General features: G+C 38.0%; 5 protein-coding genes across 13 annotated transcripts; 4 read left to right on the top strand and 1 right to left on the bottom strand.

Annotated features, from left to right (window-relative positions):
* The first annotated feature begins 109 nt into the window (after positions 1-109).
* LOC112275257 (uncharacterized) lies at positions 110-2,403 on the top strand. Of its 2 annotated transcripts, none has more exons than XM_024505479.3 (4): positions 110-187; positions 310-567; positions 1,083-1,844; positions 2,112-2,403. In XM_024505479.3, the coding sequence occupies exons 2-4, from the start codon at positions 337-339 to the stop codon at positions 2,124-2,126; spliced, it is 1,008 nt and encodes a 335-aa protein (XP_024361247.1). In that variant the 5' UTR covers positions 110-187; positions 310-336; the 3' UTR covers positions 2,127-2,403. The 2 variants fall into 2 exon arrangements, with proteins under 2 accessions (XP_024361247.1, XP_024361246.1); XM_024505478.3 differs by having other exon boundaries at positions 313-567.
* Positions 2,404-3,898: 1,495 nt separating this feature from the next.
* On the top strand, positions 3,899-6,805 carry LOC112274821 (uncharacterized). 2 transcript variants are annotated; one of them, XM_090246368.1, is made up of 5 exons: positions 3,899-3,936; positions 4,734-5,332; positions 5,609-5,689; positions 5,847-6,121; positions 6,280-6,805. In XM_090246368.1, the coding sequence occupies exons 2-5, from the start codon at positions 4,762-4,764 to the stop codon at positions 6,652-6,654; spliced, it is 1,302 nt and encodes a 433-aa protein (XP_090102494.1). In that variant the 5' UTR covers positions 3,899-3,936; positions 4,734-4,761; the 3' UTR covers positions 6,655-6,805. The 2 variants fall into 2 exon arrangements, with proteins under 2 accessions (XP_090102494.1, XP_024360363.1); XM_024504595.3 differs by lacking the exon at positions 3,899-3,936 and adding an exon at positions 3,981-4,131.
* Positions 6,806-7,156: 351 nt separating this feature from the next.
* Positions 7,157-10,489, bottom strand: LOC112274822 (uncharacterized). 6 transcript variants are annotated; one of them, XM_024504601.3, is made up of 4 exons: positions 10,192-10,489; positions 9,535-9,621; positions 8,811-8,891; positions 7,157-8,674 (listed from the first exon to the last, which is right to left on the bottom strand). In XM_024504601.3, exon 4 carries the CDS (start codon positions 8,632-8,634, stop codon positions 7,465-7,467), a length of 1,170 nt encoding a protein of 389 aa, XP_024360369.1. In that variant the 5' UTR covers positions 8,635-8,674; positions 8,811-8,891; positions 9,535-9,621; positions 10,192-10,489; the 3' UTR covers positions 7,157-7,464. The 6 variants fall into 6 exon arrangements, with proteins under 6 accessions (XP_024360369.1, XP_090102495.1, XP_024360372.1 ...); XM_090246369.1 differs by having other exon boundaries at positions 8,811-9,005; positions 10,192-10,332; XM_024504604.3 differs by lacking the exon at positions 10,192-10,489 and adding an exon at positions 9,912-10,098.
* A 1,474-nt stretch (positions 10,490-11,963) lies between these two features.
* LOC112275303 (uncharacterized) lies at positions 11,964-16,805 on the top strand. Of its 2 annotated transcripts, XR_016499997.1 has the most exons (10): positions 11,978-12,682; positions 12,933-13,110; positions 13,338-13,485; positions 13,596-13,642; positions 13,772-13,985; positions 14,205-14,384; positions 14,592-14,904; positions 15,047-15,246; positions 15,491-15,986; positions 16,371-16,805. XR_016499997.1 is itself a non-coding variant. In XM_024505554.3 (9 exons), the coding sequence occupies exons 1-9, from the start codon at positions 12,505-12,507 to the stop codon at positions 15,851-15,853; spliced, it is 1,821 nt and encodes a 606-aa protein (XP_024361322.1). In that variant the 5' UTR covers positions 11,964-12,504; the 3' UTR covers positions 15,854-16,098. The 2 variants fall into 2 exon arrangements, 1 of the variants encoding a protein (XP_024361322.1); XM_024505554.3 differs by lacking the exon at positions 16,371-16,805 and having other exon boundaries at positions 11,964-12,682; positions 15,491-16,098.
* Positions 16,806-19,926: 3,121 nt separating this feature from the next.
* On the top strand, positions 19,927-22,630 carry LOC112274797 (peptidyl-prolyl cis-trans isomerase CYP18-2). Its single transcript, XM_024504565.3, has 6 exons — positions 19,927-20,026; positions 20,437-20,532; positions 20,762-20,823; positions 21,257-21,390; positions 21,549-21,633; positions 22,099-22,630. Exons 1-6 carry the CDS (start codon positions 19,964-19,966, stop codon positions 22,142-22,144), a joined length of 486 nt encoding a protein of 161 aa, XP_024360333.1. The 5' UTR covers positions 19,927-19,963; the 3' UTR covers positions 22,145-22,630.
* The last annotated feature ends 4,695 nt before the right edge of the window (positions 22,631-27,325 follow it).

Genomic DNA, 27,325 nt, shown 5'->3' on the forward strand with positions numbered 1-27,325 from the left:
GCACGCCGCCAGGTGGCACCCAAGAGGCGCTTTCAATAGGGCCCATGCGAGATCTGCGTTCTCTTCGTATACAGAGCCCCACTCTTCGTTGTAGAGTGTGTGTGCCTTTCAGACTTTGTCGACGCTTGCTTTGTTCTGAAATTCACTTGCCGACACCTTCGAAGCACTGCTAGTGAGGCGAAAGCAGGTGGGTGTGTTGAAGTTCTGGGTCAGCAGATGCTGTTTCGTGAGCCTTGCGTGGTGGGTTTTTTTTTGGTTTGTTGCTGGTGAGAGGTTTTAGCATTATTTAACGATGATTTGTTGGAATAGTAGATCGCGTTCAAGTTTTGCACGAAGATGGTGGAGGGTTATCCTTATGGGTTGGGAGGATGGGGCGTGCCGGCGATTTTCAGGGAGGGCGGCAGGCTGTTCGGCCGGTATATCGGTCTCCTATCCCCTTTCATTTTTGCCTTTCTTCTCCCTACTGCGCTGATTCAGCTCCTGGAGCTCTTCGGCCTGGCGTGGTGGGCGTCTGGGCAGAGTCCGTTTATTCCACCCGGCCCACACCCGCATAGTTTTGCCTCTAAGGTATTGCTGCTTTCTTCCCTTGATTGTATCTTGAGAAAATCTCCGAAATTTTGATGCGGTGTAGTTCAACTCTTGTGGCAAGCACAAACGATGTACGATGCAAGGGTTCAGAGTGCGAAGTTTGTGGAATCCTGTGGTCTTTCTTGTTCAGATTTAGTGCCCCTTGCAATCCATCGTCGTTTAAGTTTCTTTCCTGGGGTTTTAAAGTAGCAGGGGTGAAGTTGGTCAGCATTAGTGAGTAATGCTGTATTACGAATCGGCTGCATGCTCATTAATTCACGTTAGAGGAAACCGGAATAACGTCCAGTTTGGAAGGTAACTTTTGCGTTCCAGATTGGACTGTTCGAAAAACCCTGCAACTATGATCGCTGTGAACCCTGCTAAGTAATAGCAACTGTGCTGACTTCACACTGTTGACTCAAGTGTGAAACTTGCTCGGAAGCTGCTTGTTCAGAACGCGAGGCGTGAACCAAGTCAGGGGATAGAGATTCTAACTCATTGTTCGGAACGTGCAGATTAGCGTAGGATTGGATGGCTACAACCCTCCGCCACCCCCTCCCGTAACAGGGCGGACCATCTTGATAATGTTCGCTGTAGGTATCTTGATGTGGCTGCTTGCGAGCCTGGCTGTTGCATCCATCTGCAAAGCAGTGGAATATATATACGCTGAGCAGGAAGAGAATCCTTCCGTGATCAAGTCCATCTTCAGTTCTCTTCCGGGAGCTCTCTTCCGGCTCTTTGTGACATCTATCTGGGTCCTCTTGCTCACTCTTGCTACGATTATCACTGTTTCGCTTCCATTCTACCTGCTAGCTTTGGTCTTCAAGCAGGCACCTATCTTGGCACTCCTTCAACAAGTGTTCCTTTCTGTCTCCCTCACTATCCTGGGATTCATATTCCTGTTGTCGCAAGAAGTAGCAGTTTTGGAGCCTGCCCACTATGGTCTTTCAGCGTTGAAGAAAAGCGCAAAGCTTGTCCAGGAAAAATTTCTGCCCGCGTTAACTCTCTTTGCTCTGACTATCCTCGTCGGCGGATTACTCTCTAGACTCTCTACCTTCATTGGAGCAAGTTACTTCGATAGTGGCAAGTTGCCGCGTTGGGCAGTGTACGTTTTGGCAGTCATCTTCGCCGTTCTGTATCTTGTCTTCCTAGTCTACGTTCTACTTGTCACCGTCGTATTGTACTTCTCAAGCAAGTTGAAATACGACGCCGAAGAAGGGTCCCTTCCCGAATTTCTTCACAGCAGCAACGAAAACCCTTACGCCCCACTTGTAGTGGTAAGCTTCCAAGTTTCTCTCCGCACCATTTGATCCGTTCTTATTTGTTTCATATTTGTCGGATGTTACACATGGATCTGCTTATCTACAGATCGGCAAATCCGTTAATACTAATGATCTGCTGTGGAGTCACAACCTCTTCGTACTATCGTCAACCACATGAGATTGGCGGTTGAGTATTTCTTTCATTTGTCACAACATCCTGAAACAAGTACAGGTTCAAATTTTGATTTGCTTCTAACTTTAATTGGTGTGGGGTGGTGGCAGCCGGCTGAGAATTAAACAGCGAGCTGTCTTTTGCACAACATGAGTCTCTGCTTCGTCCGGGTGAAGAATCGGCAATCAGCAGCTCAGTCTTTGTATAGCATCAGTGCTTAATGGCGGATGGAGCAGATCTTCACCATTTCTGTTTATAGTAAAGCTTGTCTTTAATGTGCAGAATCAACTTAATAGATTGTGGATCCCTGTTGAGGCTCAAATGAAACCACATCCTTAAGCATTGTGTGACTATCTTTCAAAGAACGCAACAATCGATATGTTCATTCACTGTTTCATGACACCACCTTTGCAATGTTCTATCTTATTAGATAAGTATCAAGCAAAGATCAGTTTGCGTCATGCTGGCAATCTAGTTCGGTTTGATTTGATTATCGCAAATTATCATGTGCTTTGTTCTGTATTCTTGTTTGAAATGTTTCTGAATTACCTAGTGGTTGAAAAGCAATGAGTTAGTGATGTATTTGGTAAAGTTGGTATTTAATCCAGCATTGAATGATTCTAATCAAAGTAATGTTTATCAACTCTCAAACTATCTTGGTGGTTTTCACCTTTGGACAGTACAGAAAAAGAATCATTAAGTCTACAATAGATGGTTAGGCTTAATCAACTAATAGAGATACTATATGAAAATTTCTGAATGTGATTTCAATTTAATTTATCCAGCTAAAAGTGTACAAGTCGAAGATAAGTATGCTTATCTTTGCTTCATAACTTTTCGGAAACTAACTGGAAAGAATTATTATGAACTTAATTCAAAGGCAATTCATCTATGTATTAATTAAATTTTAATTTGCTTTAAATTACGCAGATAATTCTATTTTACACTCTAACAATACCAACCCATATAACATTTTCTAATAGGGTGTAAACATGTTTGAGAATTATTGTAACCATACGGGAAACTTAATAATAAAAAGGAAGCAATGTTAATTAATAAAAAACGCATATAAGTTTGCAACGAATTTTCGATACAAAGACGGTACCAACGGAACTAAAGCTAAAAACACATTCATCAAACCTTTGTACCCTCTAAAAACATCATTCGCATCACATTCATTTCTATTAATTTTTTAAGAAAAAACATATCAGATTTTTTTTGAGTCATGTAAACAGGTAGTTACTCTTTACCACACAAAAATTTAACCATCAAAAGCTTTTGAACCACTAGATATTCAAAATTCATGAACACCAAAACAAACAGTTTTATATTTATTTCACTATGAAGAAACAATACAGCCTCCTTTGAGAAGGTTCCAGGGAAGTTCAACGAGCAAGAGCGTGGGTGGTGACAGGGTCAACAAGCTTTGACATTACGATAAGCACGGGCTCTCACCAATTGAGCGCGGGTGGCAGGATCCAGCATGGCAACGAACGGACGGCGAAACAGACGAACACATGGACGAAGACGAGTTCAACGAACCCCCACGCAGATTCTTTCGTTCATTCCTTAGTGCGTTCATTAGTTCGTTCTTTCATTCGTTAGAGTCCACGAGCTCGTTCGTTCAATCGCCCCTTCATTCGTTCGTTCGTTTGCTGACGACGGAGACTAGGCTAATGGCCTAGTCCGACACAAAAGTACAAATATGGAGCTCGGCCGAAATGGATGCCACGTGTAATCCACGCGGCATGCACCGGTGCGTTGTGAAACGGGGGGGTGCACCGTCGTCGTCGTCGTCGTGTTTCGTCGTTGTTTGTCGTCGTCGTGGCCCCTTCTTCGTCGGTGCCACTTCCCTTGTATGGCTCATACCTCGCAGAGTGGATCTCAAGCCAGCCTTTCATCTGTCTGCATTCACCGTCCTCAACCCCTCCTGCGGTATATGTGCCTCCTCTCGCTGCTTTCTCTACCATTCTTTCTATCCCAATTCTCACTCTTCACACTCAGTTTCTTCGTCAACATCATCTCAAATCTGCACCGGATTTCAAGTGGTTTTTCTGCTTCTGTTTCGTGAAGAGTTTTACAATCGGCGTTTGGGAAGCCGTGTAGTGTTTGGCACTGCTGTCTTGTTGGGTAAGTGTTTTTGTGGGTCGTAGTGGGATTTTGAGCTCAGTGGGAAACTGTTTTGCCGTAGGTCGTGTTGGGTGATGAGAAGAAGTTTGGAGTTGTGTGTGCTTTCTTCCCACGGGTTGGGTGGTGCCGTCCTTGATGGATTGGGTGTTTCTGTTTGATTGAGCTGGATGGTGTTTGTGTCTGGTGTGGCGTGAATTTAGAGATGCTTTACTGGAATTTGCCTTCCTTGGTTGCTGTTTGTGTTTTTTCTCCATCGTCGTGTGGATATGGTGCTCGACACAAACATAGGATAGCGCGGTAGCACATGACATCAAATCGCAAGAATGTTCCTGGCGTTAGACTGGGCACAGATTTCTGTAGTGTTTTTTATTTTATTTTATTTATTTTTGGTATATTCTGCAGCCCTTTCTCACATCGTGAGAGTAGACAACGAATATTCTGTTTGAAATGCTTTTTCTCTGCACAAAAACTATGGAGTTTGCGACAGAGCCGCTTCTTGTTCATATTTGATAAACTTCTCCGAATAAGATCGATTACATGATGTGCACCTCGAACCATGGTATGTAGACAATTCATTCGTTCTGATTGTGTTTATTGTGCAGGCATCTGATAAATTAGAGGACATTCACGATGGATCACGGTTATCCCGCTAACCAAGGGCCAACCCCCGCACACAACGACATTCACACTCAAGACGATGAGCCATTGTTTACTTCACCACCTGAGGATCGCAGTGCCAGCGTGAGGCGGCCTCCTCAGCAGCAAGCTTCTAGCACTCCTAGCAGTTTCGGAGCTCCTCCGATGGGAGAACCATCCGAGCCAGATGCTCACCCTGATAATAAAACTGCTGCTACCCAAACTACAGGTGTTGCGTCCGTTCCTCAGGCCCCAGTGCACACAAGTGATCCTGCTCCTCGTGGCCCTGCTCCTGGTGGACTTGGAGGTTTGGGCAGACAACCTAGTGGGTCATTTGACAAGGCCACATTGGGCGGCGGTGGCGGAGGATTGCGAAGACAGCCCAGTGGTGCTTATGATCCATCAACTGCAGCCAAAACTGATAAAGGTTTCTTAGGTGGACACAAGCACCAGACAACTCCTGCCCCACCTCCCGCACAGCCTGCCGCTGCTGGCCCTACTCCTGTGGGAGCTGCACCCGGAAGCCCATATGTCAAGACGGAAGAAGTTCCCGCTACAGGAACTAGTGAGTTGCCACAAATCATTGAATTGTTAATTTTTTTTCTTTTTATTTTTTTATTTTTATTCTGTTTCGAAATCATTGTTTATACATTATATATGTGGAGTAGATCTCAGTGAGCTGTGATCTTATTATTTGCTTCAGCAGAGTCGATCTTTGAATCTTCAGTTTGCATGCAGGTTAAATTCATCGGTGAATGTGATAGATGGATTGTATGAATTTGTGTATAACACGGCCGTTTGTGATCACTCGTTTTGACCTTTATTTTTTTCTTATTTCCAGGTCCTATGAACACGATCATGGAGAACTTTAACAAGTATTATTCCAAGGCGGAAATAATTGCAGGAAACGTTTGGAGCCACAGTAGGTTACATTTAACCGAAATAGACTAGGAAGATGTAAACGACGCGATGTGTGTTCTAATCTGCGTAGCAGGTTATTTATATTAGTCACGTTTTCCATGAATCGTCCATCTTGTATTAGGTTACTAATTACTCTGGCGGATTTTGTGGAATTGCAGTGAAAACCGGTCCGTCTGTCACAGACGCCGCCCGGGGAAAAGTGAGTCAAGGTATTAAGCTGGTAACAGAAGGTGGTTTCGAAGGAATATACAAGCAAACCTTCGGAATGGATGAGGGGGAGCAGCTCCGCAAGACATACGCTTGTTACCTATCCACTTCCACGGGCCCCGTAGCGGGCACTCTGTATGTTTCCAACTTGAAGTTCTCATTCTGCAGCGATCGACCTCTATCATACGCACCCACTCCCGGTCAGCAAGCCTGGAGTTATTACAAGGTTAGCAAACTCAATCTGTAATCTCAAATGAATAGTTGATTCGAATATCCTGAATGTAATTGTTTTACTTGCTGCACTACCTACCTGTTGACTTGACGAAATGCTGTCAACCCTTGTTTACTTTTCAAGGAACTGAAAGTTTATCATTTTCTGTTCAGATGGTCGTGCCTCTGGCAAAGGTGAAGGAGGTGATTCCATCCTTCAACGAAAGCAAGCCTGCAGAGAAATATATTCAAGTTGCGACACAAGATGGCCACGATTTCTGGTTCATGGGGTTCGTGAACTACGACAAAGGTGTGCGAAACATGCAATTGGCGCTGCAGCACATTGGAGAGATTGATCCCAATGGTGGCCTCAAAGCTCCATGGGCTGGAATGACCAGCAATCTTCCAGGATTGAAGAAGCCTGCTGCTGCTCAGCAACCAACTGGTGCTCACAACCCAACCTACGGTGGCCCGGCTCCGAACCATCCCATCAACCCAACCACTGGTGGTGATGCTCCATATCCACCCACAACTAACCCAACCATGTAAAGCTATAAAGGTTAGATTGCCATTAGGGTAGAGTGATTTGATCCTAGAAAACATTAGTTGTCCATAGAGGTATTGACGAGTTGGCACCTGCACACAAGGTGCATTGTTACACAGTGATTTACAAAACAAGAGTAAATTGTTTTGATCGTCACCGTTGCATTCATAAACTGTGGGTGGTGCCTGCTTTTTTCCACATTAAAAGCTGAAGTGGGCAAAGCGTTTGTGTGCCGGAATGGAACGAACTGTGCATGATTTCACCAAAACTTGCAGGGGATATGAACTCTGGTTTCCCGCAACCAGTCACTGTGCATGTTTTGCTTTCTAGCAAAGATTAATGCTGATCTTAAAAATATATGTAAAAAGAGAAGTTTAAAAATATATAAATATATACATATATATATATATATATATATGAAATATTTTTCAAATGAAAACAAACCAATCTTCCTAATTAACCAATATAGCCAAAAAACAGTTCAAATTCAATTCAGAACCATTCGAGTAGAAAAGAAACTCATGTACATTACAAACCTTATCTTACAAAGATATCTAAAAACTCCAGCCTGTAAAATTAACTAAATGCAATTATACAAAATCTATTTTGCAAGGGAGAATTTTGACAGTTTCTTCTTCCTTGCTTCTTTTATTTCTCTTTTGGTTATGCTTGAAATACGAATGTCAAATATCTGCTACCCCTGGTGACCAAGCTCGTAAACCAGCGGGCAGAGTTCGTATCCGCGGCGGTACAACGGCGAATTGCGAATGCGGGTGGCGCTGCACAAACGAACTAGGCATGGCGACGCCGCGGGCTTACAGAATTGTACAGCCCACGAAAGCGCAGCCACCTTTGGCACTCCGACACAGAATTCGCGTGCCGAGTCTCGCAATGGGTACTCCGACGGTGTGCACGCACGCGATGCACTTCGCATTCGGCTCCGGCATCGTCTTTACGTCGGGGACGTACTGTACCAGAACCTGACCCGGGGTGTAAATTGACGGTGGTTGCGTCGGCTGCTGCTGCTGTTGATGATGCAGGGGACTCTGGGCATGTGGCCCTTGTGGGGCTGGTTGAGGAGGATGGCGATTCCCTATAAATCTCCGTTGTTGGGGATGCGGATGCTCCCCTTGGCGTCGATAAATTGGTCCCTCTGTAATCGCTGGTCGATTCGAGCCTCGTGGAACGTCGAAGATTTGTGTTTCCATATCTTGTTTCTCACCAGGGTAAACAATCATGCTGAAGTCCTCAGCATGTGTAGGATCATTCGTGGTAGAGTTGATGTTAAGAGGAGCAATTTGCGGTTGGTTGTTATCTAGCGATCGTAAGACGTTTGCTGTTAAACGGTGGCTACCGCCATTGCTCGCTACACTTGGATTTAGACGGGATGTACCAGTTGGGAGTCTTTGATCGCCTGCACGATTGCTTCCTCTTTCATGAGTCCGGCCACTACCACTTGAGTCGTGGTCTGAGACTTGAGATTGACCATGCAGACTCCCGTCTTGACTTAACCGAGATAGCGCACTCCCATATCCATCACTCCGACCACTTGCATTGTAGTTACCATAGTGATCTACCAGCGCATGGCTGACTGCAGTAGGAGAGCCAACCAGTATCTCATCTGTAGGGTTTCCAGGGAATTCGCTGGATTGCTTGGTTTTCTTTGTTTCTTTATGATTCACACCTGCTGGTGGAGTCAAATTCGGATTTTTGTTTTTCAATCTCTTGCCGGGTTGTGTGGGTCGGACGCGGCCGGGTTCTTGAACCTGCCCTTGATACCCACCATAGCCATGTCCAGTAGGTGCATATTGCTGGACGTCACCATGGTAACGCGGATCAGCACGATTGGTTTTGCGGGGGTGAGGTTGTTGATTCAGAACTACTTGAGGTCCTTGCTGCTGAACGACTGCTGCGGGGTCCCGAGGATTGGAATTTGGGCGCCTCCTAAATTGAGGCTCACTGGGGGGTATGTATTGTGCCTCCATGTTCGTGACACACTAAGTTTTATTCGATTCACCAAGACCACTGTAAGAAACGTCGCACGTCAGTACAAGCGAAAACAAACAAACAAACAAACAAACAAACAAACGACGTTGAGATCAGGATGACCTAAATCAAGCACATATAAATTAAAATTCTGCGAGGCGCTTGATGTGCTTGCCTTTTCGAAGGTTGTATCAATCGTCAAGTGACTCATTGCAATTCCATTTCCAAAGTTTCTCCAGCTGCATCTTTGGCATCACTGCAACTCTCGACGAAATCAAAGAATGTCACCCATAGGCAAGCAGAGTAAACTTACCACAACGCGCAATTCCACAACTCTGCAATGTACCCATAGACGAAACCGCTCTCAAGACTTGGAACAAACGGGAACACTAGTTAGTTCACGACTAAACGTTTGATGCGCAGGAGTGTACACAGTGGAACACAATCCACTAGACTTTGGGAAGTCTGAAGCTTTCGACATCCTTATTATTTGTTTAAAACCAGCATTGCAGGAACTAGTTGCAACTCGAATTTACACAAAAGTTTTTCACCCGCCACTAACGCACAATAGATCCGAGGGAAGGCAATATTGTCGGTACTGTGAATCTTCTCACAGACGGCAGATTCTGAAAGCTAAGAGAAGTGTATCAAGATAACTAGCTGTGAATGGCTAAGATTTGCTATGGATTCTGCAATGAGCGTCGATACCCATATTGAAAGTGCGTCACCAATCTACAGAGTTATCTGAAGAGATTCTTAAATGCGTAATTTGACTATATGGATTTTGGGTTCTATGTGACAAGACACGAGGATAAGTACTATCTGAACAGCACCATTACGAAGAATCATTTTGCACAACAACGAAGTGAAAAAGGTGTATTAAATTTATCTGAACGTACCTTATCACGCCAAGATTCATCAACAGAAAGGGACACTTAATACAAGCTCAGTCTGCTTTTCAACGCAGTGTCGCCTCGCAGGTTGATCTATACAGAAATTCATTTCATAGAAATATTACCACATCATCATGTCTCAAACACCTCGATGCTAATTGAACCCAGCACAATACCGGCAGTCTTCTCCCAACTCTACCGACACTTTTTCCACAATGTACAGCATTCGAACCGCCACCGCCACCGCACACCCACAATCCTCTAAAAGTCACGCAAAATAGCTACAACTGAAGCAAGTAAATAACTACGTTTTGACAGTGACGACCACTGACACAATGTCCACTATTCTCGAAGCACCACCGACAATCCAAACACGCCCTCACCTCCACCACCACTGCACGAAATCTTAATACCGGCAGCAAACGATACTGAAATCTACACACGAGAGATACCTCTGGTACCAGGAATCTAAACAAACAACCGAGAGCTCAACAACCAACAATCACACACTAATCGACAAACACCGTGAGGAACCGTGTCATGTCCATGGGGTGACTCGCAACACACCGAAACAAATGAATAACAAAAAAAACCCCATTCTGACTAGGAAAAGGATGATAAAGACCAAAAGTAGAGTTCCAACTAAAGCTGCAAGTAACTCACCGGAAACTGTGAAGCTCGGTCAAGGGAAGAAATGAGAGTACTGTAAGCTCCGACCTCAAGAGATGCTTGAGCGATGTGGGTTCCTCCCCACCTCCGACAGACAGCTGGGATTGCGAAATAAGCGCCGAGTTTTGGGAGACATTGAGGCGTTTCGGTAGCGCTCATATGCTCCCCTCCTCCTCCGTGGACTCGGCGGCCTGTTTGACTTTGGCAACACTACCGTCACCACCATGTTTGTGGGGTCATCACTCTCCTCCCTCTTTCCTTTACTCATTCTAATATTTGGACTCGCATCCGAATCCATGAGATATGGGTTGTTTTAGAGTGGGTTTTTGAAGTCGTTTTAAAAGATGGAAACTTTTTTGATGTGGATGAATGAGATGGTGGTGGATTTTGTGAGGACTTTTGCCTTACTTGGAACGTAGTATTGATGGATGTTTGACAAAGCGTGACCACAAGGAAAAAGTGGTGGAGGTGGATAGTGTTAACATGAGATGTGGAAGTTGTGTGGGTGAAAATAACCTTTTGGATAGAGTAGATTCCAAGTCATTGCATTTGGTGGCATAAGAAGTGATTGGGTCAACATCTGTGGTTTTGTGTGGAATATTGAAGTGCAACTTGATATTGATTTGCAGTACAGAATAATAAATTTATTTATAAGATCTATTAGTTGAAAATGTAATACATTAAAAAAAACTAAATTTTATGTCAAGAAAAAATTACAACTTCTTATTATAATATATACAACAACAAATGTAATATTGCGTAGTAAAAAAATAGAAGGTAAAAAGAAAATAGATGTTATTTTATTATTCTTAACTTGTATTACATGAATATATATATATATATATATATATATACATATTGATAAGAGATGTTAAAGTGGACGGAATTTTAGCGAGATTTATTTAGAGAATATCCATGTGGCCCAACAAATGGACAATAAACTTTTTTTTTTATTACCTTACAATGTCTAAAAGAAAAAAATCTATTTTAACAGATAGTGAAAGGGTCAACCTACATCATATTATCAAATAGTACGAAAGATATTTGGTTGAAATCATCATAATCTTCCACAGTACTACTATATCTCTTTAAAAAAAAACATAGTTGAATCCTTCCTCAAAGATTCTTTGGATGAGACATCATAGAAGAGAAATAGTTCATAGAAAAAAAATTATAGAAAATACACATGTTTCAATTCCTTTTAGTGGATGGGTTTTAGCCGGCATCCCTGTGCAGACTGATGATTCTTTGTTAGATAAAAGATAAAAATAGGCAACAGACACTGCGGAATTAAGCAAGAATAACTTCAAAGATAAAGATCCTAACGATTCTTTTGTAGAGTTAGCTTCCTCCTTCTGTAGTAAAAGTAATATTTTGGGGACATTGCTCAAATTCTACAGATCTTACAGGCAGCATTCTATCGACCTTTATCTCTAGATCATTCTCCAGCTCCTCCGCTCATTGATCTGAGAGCACGTGAAAATCTGACTACAATATTCGAATTCATTCTGCTACGCTGGAGATCTTCAGAAAATGACACAAACATGTACATAAATGGCAAATGACGATTCGTCATTTTTTTTATGTGGTGCTCAACAACTCCGTGGGCCAGTAAGCAGCGCAACTTGCAGTAAGTCGGTAAGGCATATCAACATCTAGACTCATGACACGTCGAAGATAAGTCACTCGGAAACACCCAGGGTCAATGCCTTCTAATATTAGCATAAAGAATCCACACCGTGAATGGCGAGTTTTGGAAATCATGTGCAAATTAGTGCAAGCTGGAGCGGTTGGTTTTAGAGTTGGCACTGAGAACCAGCAGGGTTTGCTCCGTGCACCTCGCTGCGTCTCTGGATCCACCCTGCTGATTCTGCTGCTGGCCTGATGGGTTGCTAGGTACATTCAGAGTCAGGCCGCGGTGCTGGTTTGAAAGTGGTGGTTAGTTTCTAGTCCGCTGGTGGCGAGCAATCTTCGAACTGGTTGAAGCCAGTTAACTCGTTTGTTTCAAATAGTGGACAAGGACTGCGGAGGAAGTCGGAGGAGAGAGAGAGAGATAGAAGGTCCGGAGGGAAACGCGGTGACCGCGGGTTGTAGCAAAAGTAATCGGCGCGTCTAGGTTTTCATTTTCAGGTTGGAAAATAATCAGAAATGGGACGACGGTGGCAGGTAGAAATGGCGACGTTGATGAGGATAATGGAGAATCTCGTAACTTGATAGGGTCTGATCTCACGACAGGAGGAGGAGAAGGAGCGGGGTCTTTTGCCGCCGATTTTCGAATACTTGCGAATTGTACCTACATCCACAACCATGCCGGATCATGGTCGCCTTGTCGCTCTATTCTTCATCTTTTCTTTGATATCGTGTCCCGTTCACGCTTTGACAGAGCTTGAACGGGCGAAAAGCATGCTGCTGCAGAAGGAGACGGACCTCAGTATCTTAGTTTCGCAGGTCCAGAAAAATCACGATGCCGTTCAACAGAATTGTGGTACCTTGAAAAACTTAAACCCACATGAGCATCTCGTGTTTAGATTTCCATGTTTAAAAATTAGCACTGTAAGTTCGTGAACGTCAGCACACTCAAGATTCGTAATCACATTACCGATCAAGAGGCGTTCTGATCATTTGGATCAATGAGCTCATCAATTCTGTCGTTGTTTAGTGAAGAACTAGAGTCAAATGATACACAACTGGCTCCTGATGCTGTTTGTTCATGTTTTAAAACTGATTGTGAGCAGATTCGCTAAAAAATTGTGGTGAGGGTCCTGCCTGCTCTCGATTATCTTGTTTCAGCTATTCCGGAACTTCCAGGTTGGACGACTACAAATGCCATCATGTTTATAACAACTCCTTCTGCCCAGTGGGCGGTGGGCCTTGCCAGTACAGGAACTTCGACTTCAGCCAAAGTTTTGTGAGGTCCTCAATTAGACTTACAAATATCCCTTCCCCGCTTGACCGTTTCATTGTGGTATAGTCGCTGCTGTTACTTTCATGTTGCAATGGAGTACATCATCGTGGTGTGAGGAAGTGAACATGACAGTGACAGAATCAGTAGCTTCAGACTCAAATTTAAGCAACGAACTAGAAGGACTGAAAATCGTCTAGAGTATGTTCAACCGTAATGGTGGGGTTTTGGAGTGCAGGCGCGTCGTCGATGACCCGGGTTCCAGACAATCAATATGTGCGCAGAAGAAGTTGCATAATTACATGACGAAAATGTCGAATGATACGCATTTCTTTCAAGCTTACTACGGAGCTATTGATGGCTCTTTCCGCTACTTCCCGGGAGCGGTACTCACTCGTACTCAATGATCTTCGTGCAAACGTCTTCGTGTGATGAATCTGACACGATATTGATAAAGTAAAGATTGATTTGACACCCCAGCTTCTTTGTGTCGCAGGATGAAGTGTCTTGCGAGCAGATCTATGATCCAAGGATCAGGCCATGGTCAGCGTTTCGTACTTAATTATCCAGTGAATTGTAACCTGTAAATGCCACTAATTTTTAAACTTTATTTTTTACCCGCTCCTGTTTTCCTGCTTGTTCTGATTAGGTTTAAAGTGTATTAAATGGCAGGTTCCGTGAATCAATACATGCAAAGAAATCTGTCGTTGTGTTGATAAATACTGGCTCCACGATGACAGATAACATCAATGCACAAAATTTTACTTTGTTGGACAAGGTAAAGGAAAAGTTGAGCTCAACTTTTCCGAGAACCCTATCAGGGAAGGACAAGATAACCTTCATGACGTTCAACTACAGTGGATCTTACCGCTTAAATCCGGATCCGGTAAGTACGCGCATTCTGGATTAACAGTATTCTGTGCACTTGCATATTTCTGCAGTTTTCATCCTCTCGGGGCAGAAGAGTAGCACATTGAGAGTGAGTGGATGCATGAATCTGCGGTTCAATCTGAGTTTGATTTGTAATGCTTGCTATTCGACACACAGAGTGTACACTAACCTAGCTCGCACAAGTATGTTGATCAAGTGTGGGCTGGATGCACAGTATGTTGTGGGGTCGGATGCTAATACTCCAAATGGTGATTCCACCGTCGAGAAATTAAAGAATATAGTGTACACTCCAGATTTGGGGATATCTCTCACAGATCCCACTGAAGTGAATGCTACGAATTCAATTAATGGCGCCATCGACCTGCTAAGTAAAGACGATCCTCAATATTTCAAGGTTCTCTATTTCCATTTTTGTACACTTTACAATTATGTTTTTTGCATCCAGATATTTGATCTGCAGTGAGTTGGTTGAACCCCGATGGCTTGTCAGCTAGATTATATGTCCCAGTATTCTAGCTGTCTAATTTCCTCGCATGACGTGGTTCTAGGCTGGTGGAAAGTTTCTGAAGAGTCTACCTTGATCTATTGTTGTAAATGACAGGTCATACTGATGTTCACTACTGGCAGCGTCCGCATTCCGCCGAACATCACGTTGGACTCGAGTGTAAGATTGTTCATTTACAATCTGGACACCGGCAGCAACCAGAGTCCGAATGAGTGTTCCGTCGATAGAGTGCATTTTGAAGATCTCAACTACGTTGCTTTCGATAAGAATATTCTATTTGCCTTACGGGCATACTTTTCGTGGTTTGGCAACATCCATCGGCTGATAATGAATTCATCTAAGGATTATAGTGAACAATACTCGGATTACAGTGGAGTCGACGTAAACACATTCACACTGAGCGTACCAGGTACGCAACATCCAAGTCTCGGTGAGTGCGTCGAGTAGCAAATATTGTCTCGTGAACTACATATTTTGTTCCAACGTAAATCATGCAGGGATTGTGTTGTCGCCCTGCGTAATAGCACTCACATTCTTTCGTCCACTGCCAGTTTTCGCGTTGACTGGGAACCAGCTTCTCGGTGTTGTCGGCGTGGATATCTTCAAAACTGAAACTGCGAATGACTACGGTTTCAGAGACCCGACCACGCTGACAGCCGCTGTCACTGGACGCTACAACCAGTCGACTAGCACCTCCGATGGTTACGATGCGTCCACGATGATCAACGTGCCCAGCGTGTGCTACACTCCGGTAAGCCCCAGACACATTCTCGCTCAACTCGCACGTGCTGCTTTTCAATCACAAGGCTACGTTGTTATCATTACAAGTTTGTACGCTACCAGCTATCGAAATGCCAGAATCAGGAAGTGAAAAGCGCATCTGCTCTTGTCCCAACTTGTGCTAACCTCTCACTCACTCACTCACTACACTAATGACTTCATCAACGATGCATTTTGACACTCCTTAGATTATGCTATTGTTTTTGCGTTGGCAGTACACCATCTGCGCAGACTCCATAATCGACGAAAACAACATATGCCTACCCAATCCCGAAAATCACGACATGAAAGTCAGCTGCTGCGGAGCCTGCAGCCCAAAGAAAAACTCCCTGCCCATTCGCTTAATCGCCGGTTTGACAGCCGGTGGAGTGATCACAATAGCGTTCTTGGCATGCTTGTGTTGCTTCTGTCAGAGGCAGATCGAAGAGAAAAAGCGAAATAAAGCTATTAGAGATATACGTATTTTTGAGCCACCTGCAGGAGCGGGTGCACGATCCACTGGCACTGAGGACCCCCCTACGGGCACAGCTCCCCATTCGCGGAGACACGCCGCGGCCGCCATTACCTCCGAGACCTAGAGCCTACGTCCCAAGCCCCAACAACAGTGTCGGTGTCGGTGGTGTTCATGAATCATGGCTCACCGACTAGGTGATGATGCCTCTCCGAGCAAGTATCGGCAGCACTTTGCTGAAATGTGTTGTTTAGTCTCAGGTCTTGATACTTCCTTTTTCTTCTTTCTATCTTCTACATTGCTTCTTTGCTTCATCCTCTTTGTTTTTTTATTTTTTATTTTTATTGAGGAATAGAGAGCTTGAATTTTGAATATCCGGTGTCGTGTATTTGTATGATGTCTTCATGTGAAGGAAGATCATCGAATTGGATGCTTTTTTAATGTCTTGGAATAGGATTGTTGTCATACTGTAGTGGAGAAGATATTGGTATTTTGTTGAGGCGTATGTATATCTTAGTCCAATTTGAGTATTTTGCATTAATTTGTTTTGGAATGATTTTGTGTAGGATTGCGAAATTTTGTTACGGTTTCTGCGATTGTGCTTTTAGATTTCAAAGCAGTATGTGATTATGGAATGTTTGCAGAAGTTCTTTGATTCTTTGTGGAGTAAAAAAAGCTATAAGGTTAATGAGAAGTGATGGATTCCCAACAATCGCACATTTACGCACTTCGTAAATAGGTCAGGCGATCTCTGTCATGTGCCTTGTTTTATGATTTTTTGTCAGAATCGTTGATAGATTTCATTTAATTAAAAAGTTTGTTCAATAAGATGACCAAGCAGCCATTTTATGTGTCTCTCAATACTAACTAAAACCTGATTTATTTACTCAGATGCAGTGTTTAGGATATCATTAAATATGATGGTGAGTTTTAATTTTACCGATTAATTCCGAACATCTTGATGTATGTTCTGATATAAAATTTGTTGTTCTCCGAATAGCAAATATGGTAGTTCTTAGACACGAATGCCAAACATTGTATTATTACTGATTAGAAATGCATTGAAAATTCGAAATGTACTTAAATGAACTCGAGTCATAACAAAGACAACTTCCATATATATATATATATATATATAAATACATATACAAAATAAATAATTGTTCAAAAATAAATTTAATATTACCATCTACATTATTTTTTTTCTTTTATTTCATCAATAATTAACAATGTTATGTTTTTTTACAAGCACCAAAATATTCAAAATAATTTAAAATAATCATTGAGGTAGAAATAAAATATATCAAAGTGTATAGTAATATATTAATAAACTAATGAAACCTATTTAGCAAGCTAAATAATTATTTAATTATCACAATAACCTTAAATCATTGATATTTGTATATAATAGAGACGGTTTTGAGATGAAAACATATGATTAAAAGCATTATAATCTTTAAAATTTGTACAACATTTTTATTAAGCTAGTGATCTTTTTTATTCCAATTGGTTAAACCAAGCTTCAAATGGGGGTTAAGAGCTAAGAGTAGGGAGGAGAGGTTGAAAAAGGAAGAACAAGGAAGATTGGTAATGGGAGATATGGAGTAAAGAGATAGGGCTAAAAATAGGAATGGATATAGTTCAAGGTGAGATAGAATTGATTTTAAAAACTTTAAATTTATAATTCTAAATAATTCTAACAACCTTAATTAATTAGTGATTTTTGTAGATAGATAGATACTATATATATATATATATATATATATATATATATATAAGTTAATTAATGTATTTAAGTTTGAGTATATACAAAAAAAAACTATTAATTATTACATATATATGTATATGGATACTTATAAATTTCTATTAATAATATTAAATTTTGAGATTTTTATTTAAAGTATATGTGATGATATTTTTATGTATTAATTATAGAAAAATATGAAAATGATCTAACCATTTACTAAATTGATCCACCTTATTGTTACCATCATTTGAAACATAGATCATCTTTAGAAACTATCATTACAATCATGGCTCTCAACTCAATTGTCCTTGTTTTCTTAGCTCCTATTTCATATGTTTATAATTTTCTTCATCTCCCCCCTCTATCCCCCTCTTTGCATTCTTAGCCATAAAAGCCTCAATTGAGAGTTCTTCTCAACAATATTTTGAGGGCTCTACCTCCTCCTCCTTTGTACTCAACTTGCTTGATGCACCTCATATTACACCATTGTCTCTCTTCCCTCTTTTCCTTTCTTTTTTCAAGTGCGTCGCTTATTTATCTTACAAACATTTTTTTTTTTTTTTTTTTTTTTTTTTTTGCATTAATTGTTATCATATGGCTTATTTTGGTTTTTTATTTTATTTTATCATTTTTATTTTGTTGCCATTAGAAAAGACTTCAATTTTTGGATGTGATTTGCTATGGACTTTTTTTTGGTTAAGTATAGTTATCTTATGGCTTAAGTTACATGTGTATTAGAAGGTAGTTTTTTGTATATTATTTTAAAGTTTTATTTGAAAGATATACTATGATGAGGTGAGTCTAATTGGCATGCCATATCTAATTTTAGATACAAATGTGATTCTTGCATATTGTGTGGAGTTTTTAAGTGAGATTCTTTTGTTTTGGGATCCTCTTATGGTATTTGTTAGAATGGTTTGGGTTGGATATTCACTTGGTTTTGTAACATGTTTGCCTTAGGTTAGTATCTTTAATCATGGCTCTATGCAATTATATTTTTTGAAGTAAACAATTTGGTTGCATATTTGGTTTGTAGGTCATTATGTCATGATAAATAGTAGTATGGATGTAAGTTTGATATATGTTGTGAGTCCTCTTAAGCTTGAATCTTAGATAGATACCTTTTCTCACCTTATTAATGCAAAATTAAGTATAATTTAATTACACTATAAGATCTTTCTTGAGTTTAATGAATTTAGTCCATTATGAATTTAATTCAATCTAAGAGCCATTTATAGTTCAAGTTTGCACTATCCATTGCTACCAAAGAAAATTAAAAATTCTATCTACAAAATCCAACACTATAACTTAATCAGGATCTTGCATTTGACATACCATCCTAAGGACTTTAAATGTCCTTCTAAGATTAATAAAAAATCTTTGAAATTCAAAAATCTCTTGAAAATTTTAGAAAAAAAATGAAGTTTGCAACTTACAACCATGACCTTCACAACTTTGGATTCTCGTCGGAAATGAAAAATGCTCTTTTTAAAGTACCTTGTACATATCCCTTCAAGATTCTTTATGAACTACCACCACTATACTAACTCCTTGATCTTGCCACTATGATTTAAGAAAATAATCCTCGTCACTATTGTCACTTACAAATAGCATTCATGCCTCTAGATCCAATAAGTTTGAATGTACATTGTAAAAACTTCATTGAGAGCTTATGCAAAATAAAAAAGTCTCATGAAGAATTTGATTGAGGCTCATATAACTAAGAACAGGGAGAAACAAGGAGGATCAAGAAGAAAGCTGAGAACAAAGGATGAGAGGGGTTGGAATGAGAGTTAGTAATGGGAGAAGGGAAGGAGATTGAGATGAAGAAGGCAAAAAATGGAGGAAATAGAGGCTATGAATAAGAGAAGTGGGAATGAGGGCCATGATTGTAATGATGGTTTATGGAGATGATCCATCTTTCTAATGATGGTTACGACAAGGTGGATTGGTTAAATAAATAGGTAGGTTATTTTAACATTTTTCTAATTATATTAATTATAGTCAATATAGTATGCACAATGAAGTTTCAATAAGCCTATTTTTTATTTTTTATAAATATGTATGCTCAAAATAACGTATTTGATGATATTTAAGATAAGACTTATTATGTCATTTTAATACCACTTATGTAATTAGTTATTTATTCCTTGACAAATTTTTATTTGTGTAGTTGTTCATTTGCTAATTTTGATAACATTCATTCAATGCCAACATGCTTTACAATGATTGTGGATTGCATGATTATCTGTATTAATTGAGAAGAAAGTTTTTGTAGGATTTGAAAATTTTAAATCAATTAATGCAATAAAATATTATTTATTTTTTGGTCCTCTTCGAAGCTGCATACGCAACCTTGGGCAGCATACCCATTCACACTGCCTCAGAAGCAAAAGAGCTGTAGGGTCTGCTTAAACCCGTAACCCTAATTCTGTCTGTTGCTCCGCTCGCGACCTCTGGAGTTGCTGTTTTCGATCTGTTGCACTCGCGATGGCCGACCTCGAGGCTCCGCAGGTGGTTCTCCACACCACCATGGGCGACATCACAGTCGAGGTATCTCTTCGATCCTTTACCGTCTTAAATAAAAATTGGGTTCCTGAGATTTCGTCATTGGCGTCGCCTTCTCATTCGATGAGCTGAGCGTCGATAACTACAAGGAGGTTATGCGATCACATTCTGGATTATTCAGAGATGATCAAGCCACATCCCCGCAGGTTTCTGTGGGTTTTATCGAAAAATTTATGCGAGTTTTTGATGTTTAAGTAAGGGTTGTTTACAAATTTCATAGGCATTGGCTTAGGTTGCAATGTCTAGGATGGTTGTGGGTCTGGAGGAAGGCACTTACGAGCCATTCTTTCTAAGCATCCATGGATTTCACGTCTTGCGAATCGCTGAACAGTGTGGGGTAAGAAACCCCCCCAATATGCAGAAGTTAAGGAACGATTTTGTTTTTCTGTATGCAGCTGTACATGAAGCATGCGCCCAAGACGTGCAGGAATTTTATGGAGCTTTCACGCAGAGCTTACTACAACAATGTTCTTTTCCACCGTGTTATTAAGGTCAGTCATGAGGAGGTTTCTTCGGTTGCGTACTGTTTCCAACTACTTTCCCTGCACCGTTTCAGATGAGCATATTCACTTGGTTTGTGTTTATGTATTAGTTCGTGGAATGTATTTTGCAGATCGCTTACTGGTTGGTTGCTTTTTGAAGGTTGTGGTGAGCTATAACATGCTGCTCGTTCTTACAAATCTTTGTTTTTGGACTGAATTTTTTTTGGGTTGTTAACAGAATTTCATGGTTCAAGGTGGGGATCCGACGGGCACTGGGAGAGGTGGAGAATCAATTTACGGGTACATGTTTCTATGAAAAATTCTGAAAGATCCGTTGTTGATCACATATATGTTGCTTATTACCATCTGGCGCTTCAAGTTTTAACTCGTTTCAGGTTGTGTTGTAGAGATTGCCGTGTGAAAGTCGTTGATTCAGTCAATGACTTGATCTTCATTTTGTAACCACTTGAACCTCGAATGTTTAAATCCCAGTTCTTTGAAACATGGAGCTGACTCTTGTAAAGTTTCGTCCTATTTTGGAATGAAGAATTGCGATGCTAGCATGTAAACTTCTTAGAGCAACCCTAGAGAAATGGTGCTTCTGTTTGTGGCGCATCAAATACTGGACTTAGATGGTACTTCTGTTGTGGAGCTCAAGCTACAGATTCCAAGCGTAGAAAAGAATGCAGATGTATGTAATCTCATGTATCTGTGCCTTCGTGGTTAAATGCAGGTCAAAATTTGAGGATGAAATTAGAAGGGACTTGAAGCACACTGGAGCAGGCATTCTATCTATGGCAAACTCAGGCCCTAACACTAATGGCAGCCAGTTTTTTATAACTCTTGCGCCGACACCTTGGCTGGATTGTATGTCATCTTTCGACTCTTCTTTTGGAAATTTTTACTCGAATCAGATTCTTTTATCTAAGACGTATATTCAACGTAAACTCTGAGGCACATATAAAGGAGGTAATGCCTCTGAAGAGTGCTTTATGTTAAAAATTAATACTTGTTTTCTGTTGCAGCAAAACACACGATCTTTGGTAGGATTTGCAAGGGAATGGATGTGGTTAAGCGCCTTGGCATGGTTGAAACCGACAAACATGACAGGTGAGTGAAGAGAGAGTAACTTTATATCAACATAATGTCTGTTTGTTAGGGACGATGCATAATAGAAACGTAAGAAATATAACACTTTTCTGTTTGAATATCAGTCTTCGTTTTGATATATAGAACATATTCCGAAGCTTCAAAACAGGTTTTGAATTTCTAGGAAGATGGATATATGTCAGCTGCACAGATCCGATTTGTAAAAACATGTTTGGATTAGATTAAGTGGGTGATGAAGTAGTACGCAGTCAATTTTTCTGCATACTCTCGCCTGGGGCACTCGACTGAAGGCTACCTTAGTATCTCTGTTTTGAACGTCGTGTCAGTGGCACTGTTTTGACTACTGATGTTCGATCTTACTATTTTTAAATTTTCAACTTTAATTTTAATGTTATAGAACGTTGGATTTCATTTCAATAACATTACCTTTATTCTTACGTGTGTCATGATGGTATGATATGGCAGGCCCATTCATGACGTGAAAATTCTGAAGACGTCGGTTATCGACTGATTGCAGGTTATCGGAGTGCTCATCAAAGTTTTGTTTAGTTTTTTGTTTTGTATTTTTTCAAACACTTCCTATGACGCTCTTCCTACTCCCTCGTCTGGATTTACACTTACACTGAGTGTACATGTACTGTGGGTTGCCTACGGTCCACATGTATGACAGCAAGTGTGCTGAAGTCAGAATTCTATTATTGCAATCAAATGGGATATGTTGTAGTTGCGCCCTTGGGTGGTTAGGTTCATCAGACCACGAAGTTCAACACTCTTGACACGAGTTCCATATCGTGTCTTCATGTGGAAAATATTTCATAGCTGCGCACTCTGCAAAACCTGAGTCATTAAAACTTAAGGTTTCAAAATCACTAAGCTGAAGAAGTTGCTTCGTATTTAATTCTAGTTATTTAAGGGGAAACAACCTGACTAAACGAAATCGAAATCTTTCCATTGTACGCAGAGACTCTTCGAAATGAATATTCTGATTTAATTTTAATCCGAGCTTCATGGGAGGATGTTAGTCGATTCTAGTGTATGCTTTTTGACATTTTCGTTCTTTTCAATAGTTCCTATTGCTTACTCCTACTCCCCACTTGTTCAGTGGAAGGTGTCATTATATCTCTTGGTTAGTAGGTTGCTTTTGATTTGAGCATTGTTCCTGAAGACTTTGTCAATTTCATGTATTTTGCTTCCAATTATGTTAGTCTATAAAGTCTTGTAAAAAGTCCCAGTACGTGAAATTTGTCTTGCGAATCTTATCTAAATTCAATACAGGACGTGCTTTTGAGAGCCTTCCAACGTCTATGACGGGCCATAAATTTTGGAATTTAAGAAAAATGTAGATAGTATGCTGCCATATGTGTTGCTTTGAAACTTTTTTTGAATGCTTTTTAAGTCTTTTCTTGGAAATCAATGTTTAACAGAATAACGAAGAGTCTATCTTTTTATTTGATTTTTCAAATATGTTGTCTCCATGAAATATTATGTTGATGTCCGTTGATACCAGTTAGCATCAAGATTTTTTTTCAAAGTTGTAATGTCATGCATTCTAACAATAAATTTAATTGTAGTTTATAGACAAAAATAAATATTTATTTATTTATTGGATGAAAAGAATGAATGAAACTTTAATCGATTTCAAAAACATAATATATGGTTCTTTTTGTTTATCACAATATTTTTAACCTTTCTAACAAGAATGAATGATCTTACTAATTTTTTAAATTTTTTGCATATATATATATATATTTTACTTAGTGTTATTATTACTTGTATTATACTTTGAATTATAAAGTCCATTGTTAAAACATCCTAACAATGATATTAATGATTTATTAATACTTATTTTTTATTTTTATTTTTTTGATACAAAAATAATGTATCTCCAATGTATTATTGAAGTGGTAAAAGTACAAACTAAACTTCTTTTATTCCAAAGGCAAAGCTTGTAATACCAAAAGAAACTACTAGTTACTAAAGCTAATTTAATTATACTTTTGAGTAAAATCATACTACATTTAATGGCTTTGTCATCTTTAGAACTTAATATGTATTTTATCAATTATGATTTATTCTATTTTCTCATCAAGGTAGTTTCATGTTTTGGGTGTTTTGTCAATTTGTTTTGACAAAATTTGGTAGAAATTTGTCAAAACAAAAGATTAGAATTTATCTTTTCTCTTAAAGTACAAATTATCACATCTTTGTGCTATATAAGTCAAATGAACATTGTCTCTTTACATTAATGGAAGTAGGATCAAATATAATTCCAATTAAACAACAAGTCTTGATCTAATAGTAAATTCCATTTGCATATCATTAGAATAATAGTAGTTATATTACTTTAAAATAATTTTTTGTTAAGTTTGGTAAAGTATATTATGATTTCTTCTCTAGTAACAAACAAATATAATAGAAGATCGAAGGTTAATTTACTAATTAGATTGTAGAAGTCCATACCAAATTCTTCTTTTCTTATTGGCTTTATTCTTAGAACAACTCTAACAATTTTCAAAAAACTTGTTAATTGATTTTTATTATATACTAAGTTATAGTTGTCATGTTTAAGAGAAAGTTTTTCATCCAAGTAGAGAGTTCTAAATTAAATGTCAACTTAATAAAAAAAACATTTTAGAAGGTTTAGGTAAGACAAACCATTTGTTTTCTTTTATACCTATGTATTTAGTACAAAGTTGGAATATGGCTTTTGGGCAATGATTTGTCACCAATTTATATAAGCCAATCCAATTGTGGGATTTTAGTAGAGCATTATAGTCTAGTAAGTATTTCTAAGAATTAGAAAAGTGAATATGAAAAAAGTTCCAAATAGAACCATAATGGTATAGAATTTGGTATGTGGATATTACTTTTATAGTAAAAGAAATAATACTTCTTTAAAAAGATTTTTATTATAATAAAGATTATTTGAATGTAAGATTGTAACTTAATAGGATTATAAACGAATATCAATTAATAAAAATTGAGAATCCTAGTGTAAAAAAATTCTTCTAAACATTATAAAAAGAAATTGGAAGATTAAGCCAAAAGAAATTATACATTTGTATCCACATCTTTTCAATTTTGTTTTAGATTTTTGGCCCACTACTCTATTTATGATTTGAAATGAGTGACTAGACAAGATTTGATATCTATAAGCCATTGATTTAGTGTTTATCATTCTAAATTGGAAAAATTATCAAATATTTGTATGACATAGTTGAATGGCTTTTTCTACTTATTTGGACAATAATAACTAAGTAACTTCTTTTAGATCAATGATACTAAGACCACCATCTTCACAATCCTTATAAAAAATCAACTATGTCACTTTGGACTAAATTAAAGAAATAGTGTACCATCATAAGTTTTTAATTATAGATATAATTTTACAAATAATCTTCGTCAAACAATAGTTTAATTTGGATGTAGTTCTATAGATCGTGTATGTTTAAAGAAATACCAAAAGAAGCACCTAATAGTTTACTAATATTTCTATAGGATGTCCAAATCTATTCAAATTTATTTGTTTATGCTTGTTCATTAGATTTTTTCAATTACCAATAGGCAAAACATTTAGCCCAATTAATATTAAGACTAAAAATCAAGCTAAAATTACTTTATTTTTTTCTATTAAATAGATTTTTTTTCATCTTTTCTTTTAACAATAATAATAGAGTCATCTCCATATTAACTTATGACTTACTAATGAGGGCTCTAAATATATACATATATATTTATATATATATATATATATATATATATACATTCTATAGATTATGATTTTTTATTGTATTCTAAATAATAATATTAAATATTTTTTAACCAAGTTATAGAAAAATGGTCCTAATGTACAATCTTGTTTCTTTTCTCTTTCTATTAGAAAATATTTTATAAAATTATTATTAATGGAAACTATAATACTTACTCTTTGGAAGTTAATTTTGATCATATGATAGAAAGAATCATTAAAATCAAGTTTTTCTAAGACTTTCAACACAAAGTTCTACAATACTCTATTATGTGCTTTAGAAAAATTATTTTTTTTATAAAAAAATAGAATATTTTGATATTTTAGTTAATTTTATGGTATCCTGAGTAATAAACATATTATGCAGGATAAACCTTAGAAGAAAAAATATAATTTGGTGAGAACAAATTACCTCCATAAGTACTAATTAAAATATTTTTGGAAGGATTTAAGCATAAATAGGTAGTATTAAGTGACGTAATAGGATTTTAGTTACCAAACATAGTTTTATCATCACCTTTGTATAAGAGAGTAATATGGCCTTTGACAATACTATTGAAAGACTGGTCATTAGTTAAAGTTTGATTTACTATTAAGATAAAATTAATTTCAATGATATATTAAATTTTTTGGAAGAGTTCAATATTAACACCATTTGGACTTAGCACTTTGTTATTAGTTATATTTTCAATAATGTTTTGAATTTTTACAAAATAAACGGCTTAAAAATATCACTAATTATTCTTTTTTTGATTTTTTAACAAATATGTTGATAAGAAGATTTTTGACTTCTATGGATTCTATGTTTTTTTTTTTTTTTTTTTTAAAGATTAGAAAAGAGATTTTTAAAAATAAATTTTAAAGTCTTAAGAAATTCCTTATAACACAGTTTTCAAGTTTTTGAATTCCATGATACAAAATTTAGAATGATTTTTTTAAATAAATGCATAGAATTCTTTGTCAATGCTATCACTTGTTTTTCTTTGTTTAATATTAATACAAATTATTTTCTCTTATTTTTTCTAATTTTAAATTAGTTTAAAAATACTTGAATATTTTTACAAAAAATTTGCAAGCCAATATGTTGACGATTTTCTTAAAGAATTACAAGAATAAAAGATTGCTATACTTCAAAGAATAATTAATGATATTTATATACTTCAAATAGTCTACAAAAAAAAAGTGAGATTTTAAAAAATTCCAATTTTTTTTATTGATTCTTGTAAGAATTCTTTCACAAAAGAATATTTTGTCTTATGAATATTCAACCATATTTTAGTCTCTTCCAAAAATATAAGAAATATTAGAAGATAATAAATCTACTAAATCTAACCATATTTATTTACATTCTTGATATTTATTGATAGCATAGAAATTGACTATAGCCATAGAAGAATGGAGATACTGTAAAAGGTGATTTAAAAAATCTTGTTGTGTATAACAAAGCTAATATTGTGAATCAAATGTTTAATCAAAAGAGAAAATAGGATGAAAATTCTACTACTACCTACCTTATTAAAATTATTCATATAGCTTGTTTAAACTTTTAAGATAAAGAAGCATATATTATACTATAAGATTTAACTAAGGTCAGGTGTTCTTGATCTACAAAGTTTATGTTTTTTAATAAGTTGTATGTGACACTTATATAAAATAATTTAAATATAATCGCACAATTTTAACTTTTAAGGCATTATTTGATCATTTATATTATAAGGGATAGTTTTAAAATTTATAAAATAATAGAAGAAGAAAATTTGTACTCTATTGCATCAATTATTAGTTGTCTTTTTAGAAATTTGAAATTTTCTTAGTCGTGTAATGCTTGTCTTCTCTCACTCTATCTTTGTAATCTAAGAGATCAGGTTGGAAAAAGAGCTCTATATTTGTTTCTATTATCATTGTCCTCTGCAAGTTTAAAATCAATATAGTGTATATTAACCA

Source organism: Physcomitrium patens, chromosome 22 (genome assembly GCF_059467195.1).
Source record: "Physcomitrium patens ecotype Gransden chromosome 22, ASM5946719v1, whole genome shotgun sequence".
In the NCBI taxonomy this organism is placed as follows: Eukaryota; Viridiplantae; Streptophyta; class Bryopsida; order Funariales; family Funariaceae; genus Physcomitrium; species Physcomitrium patens.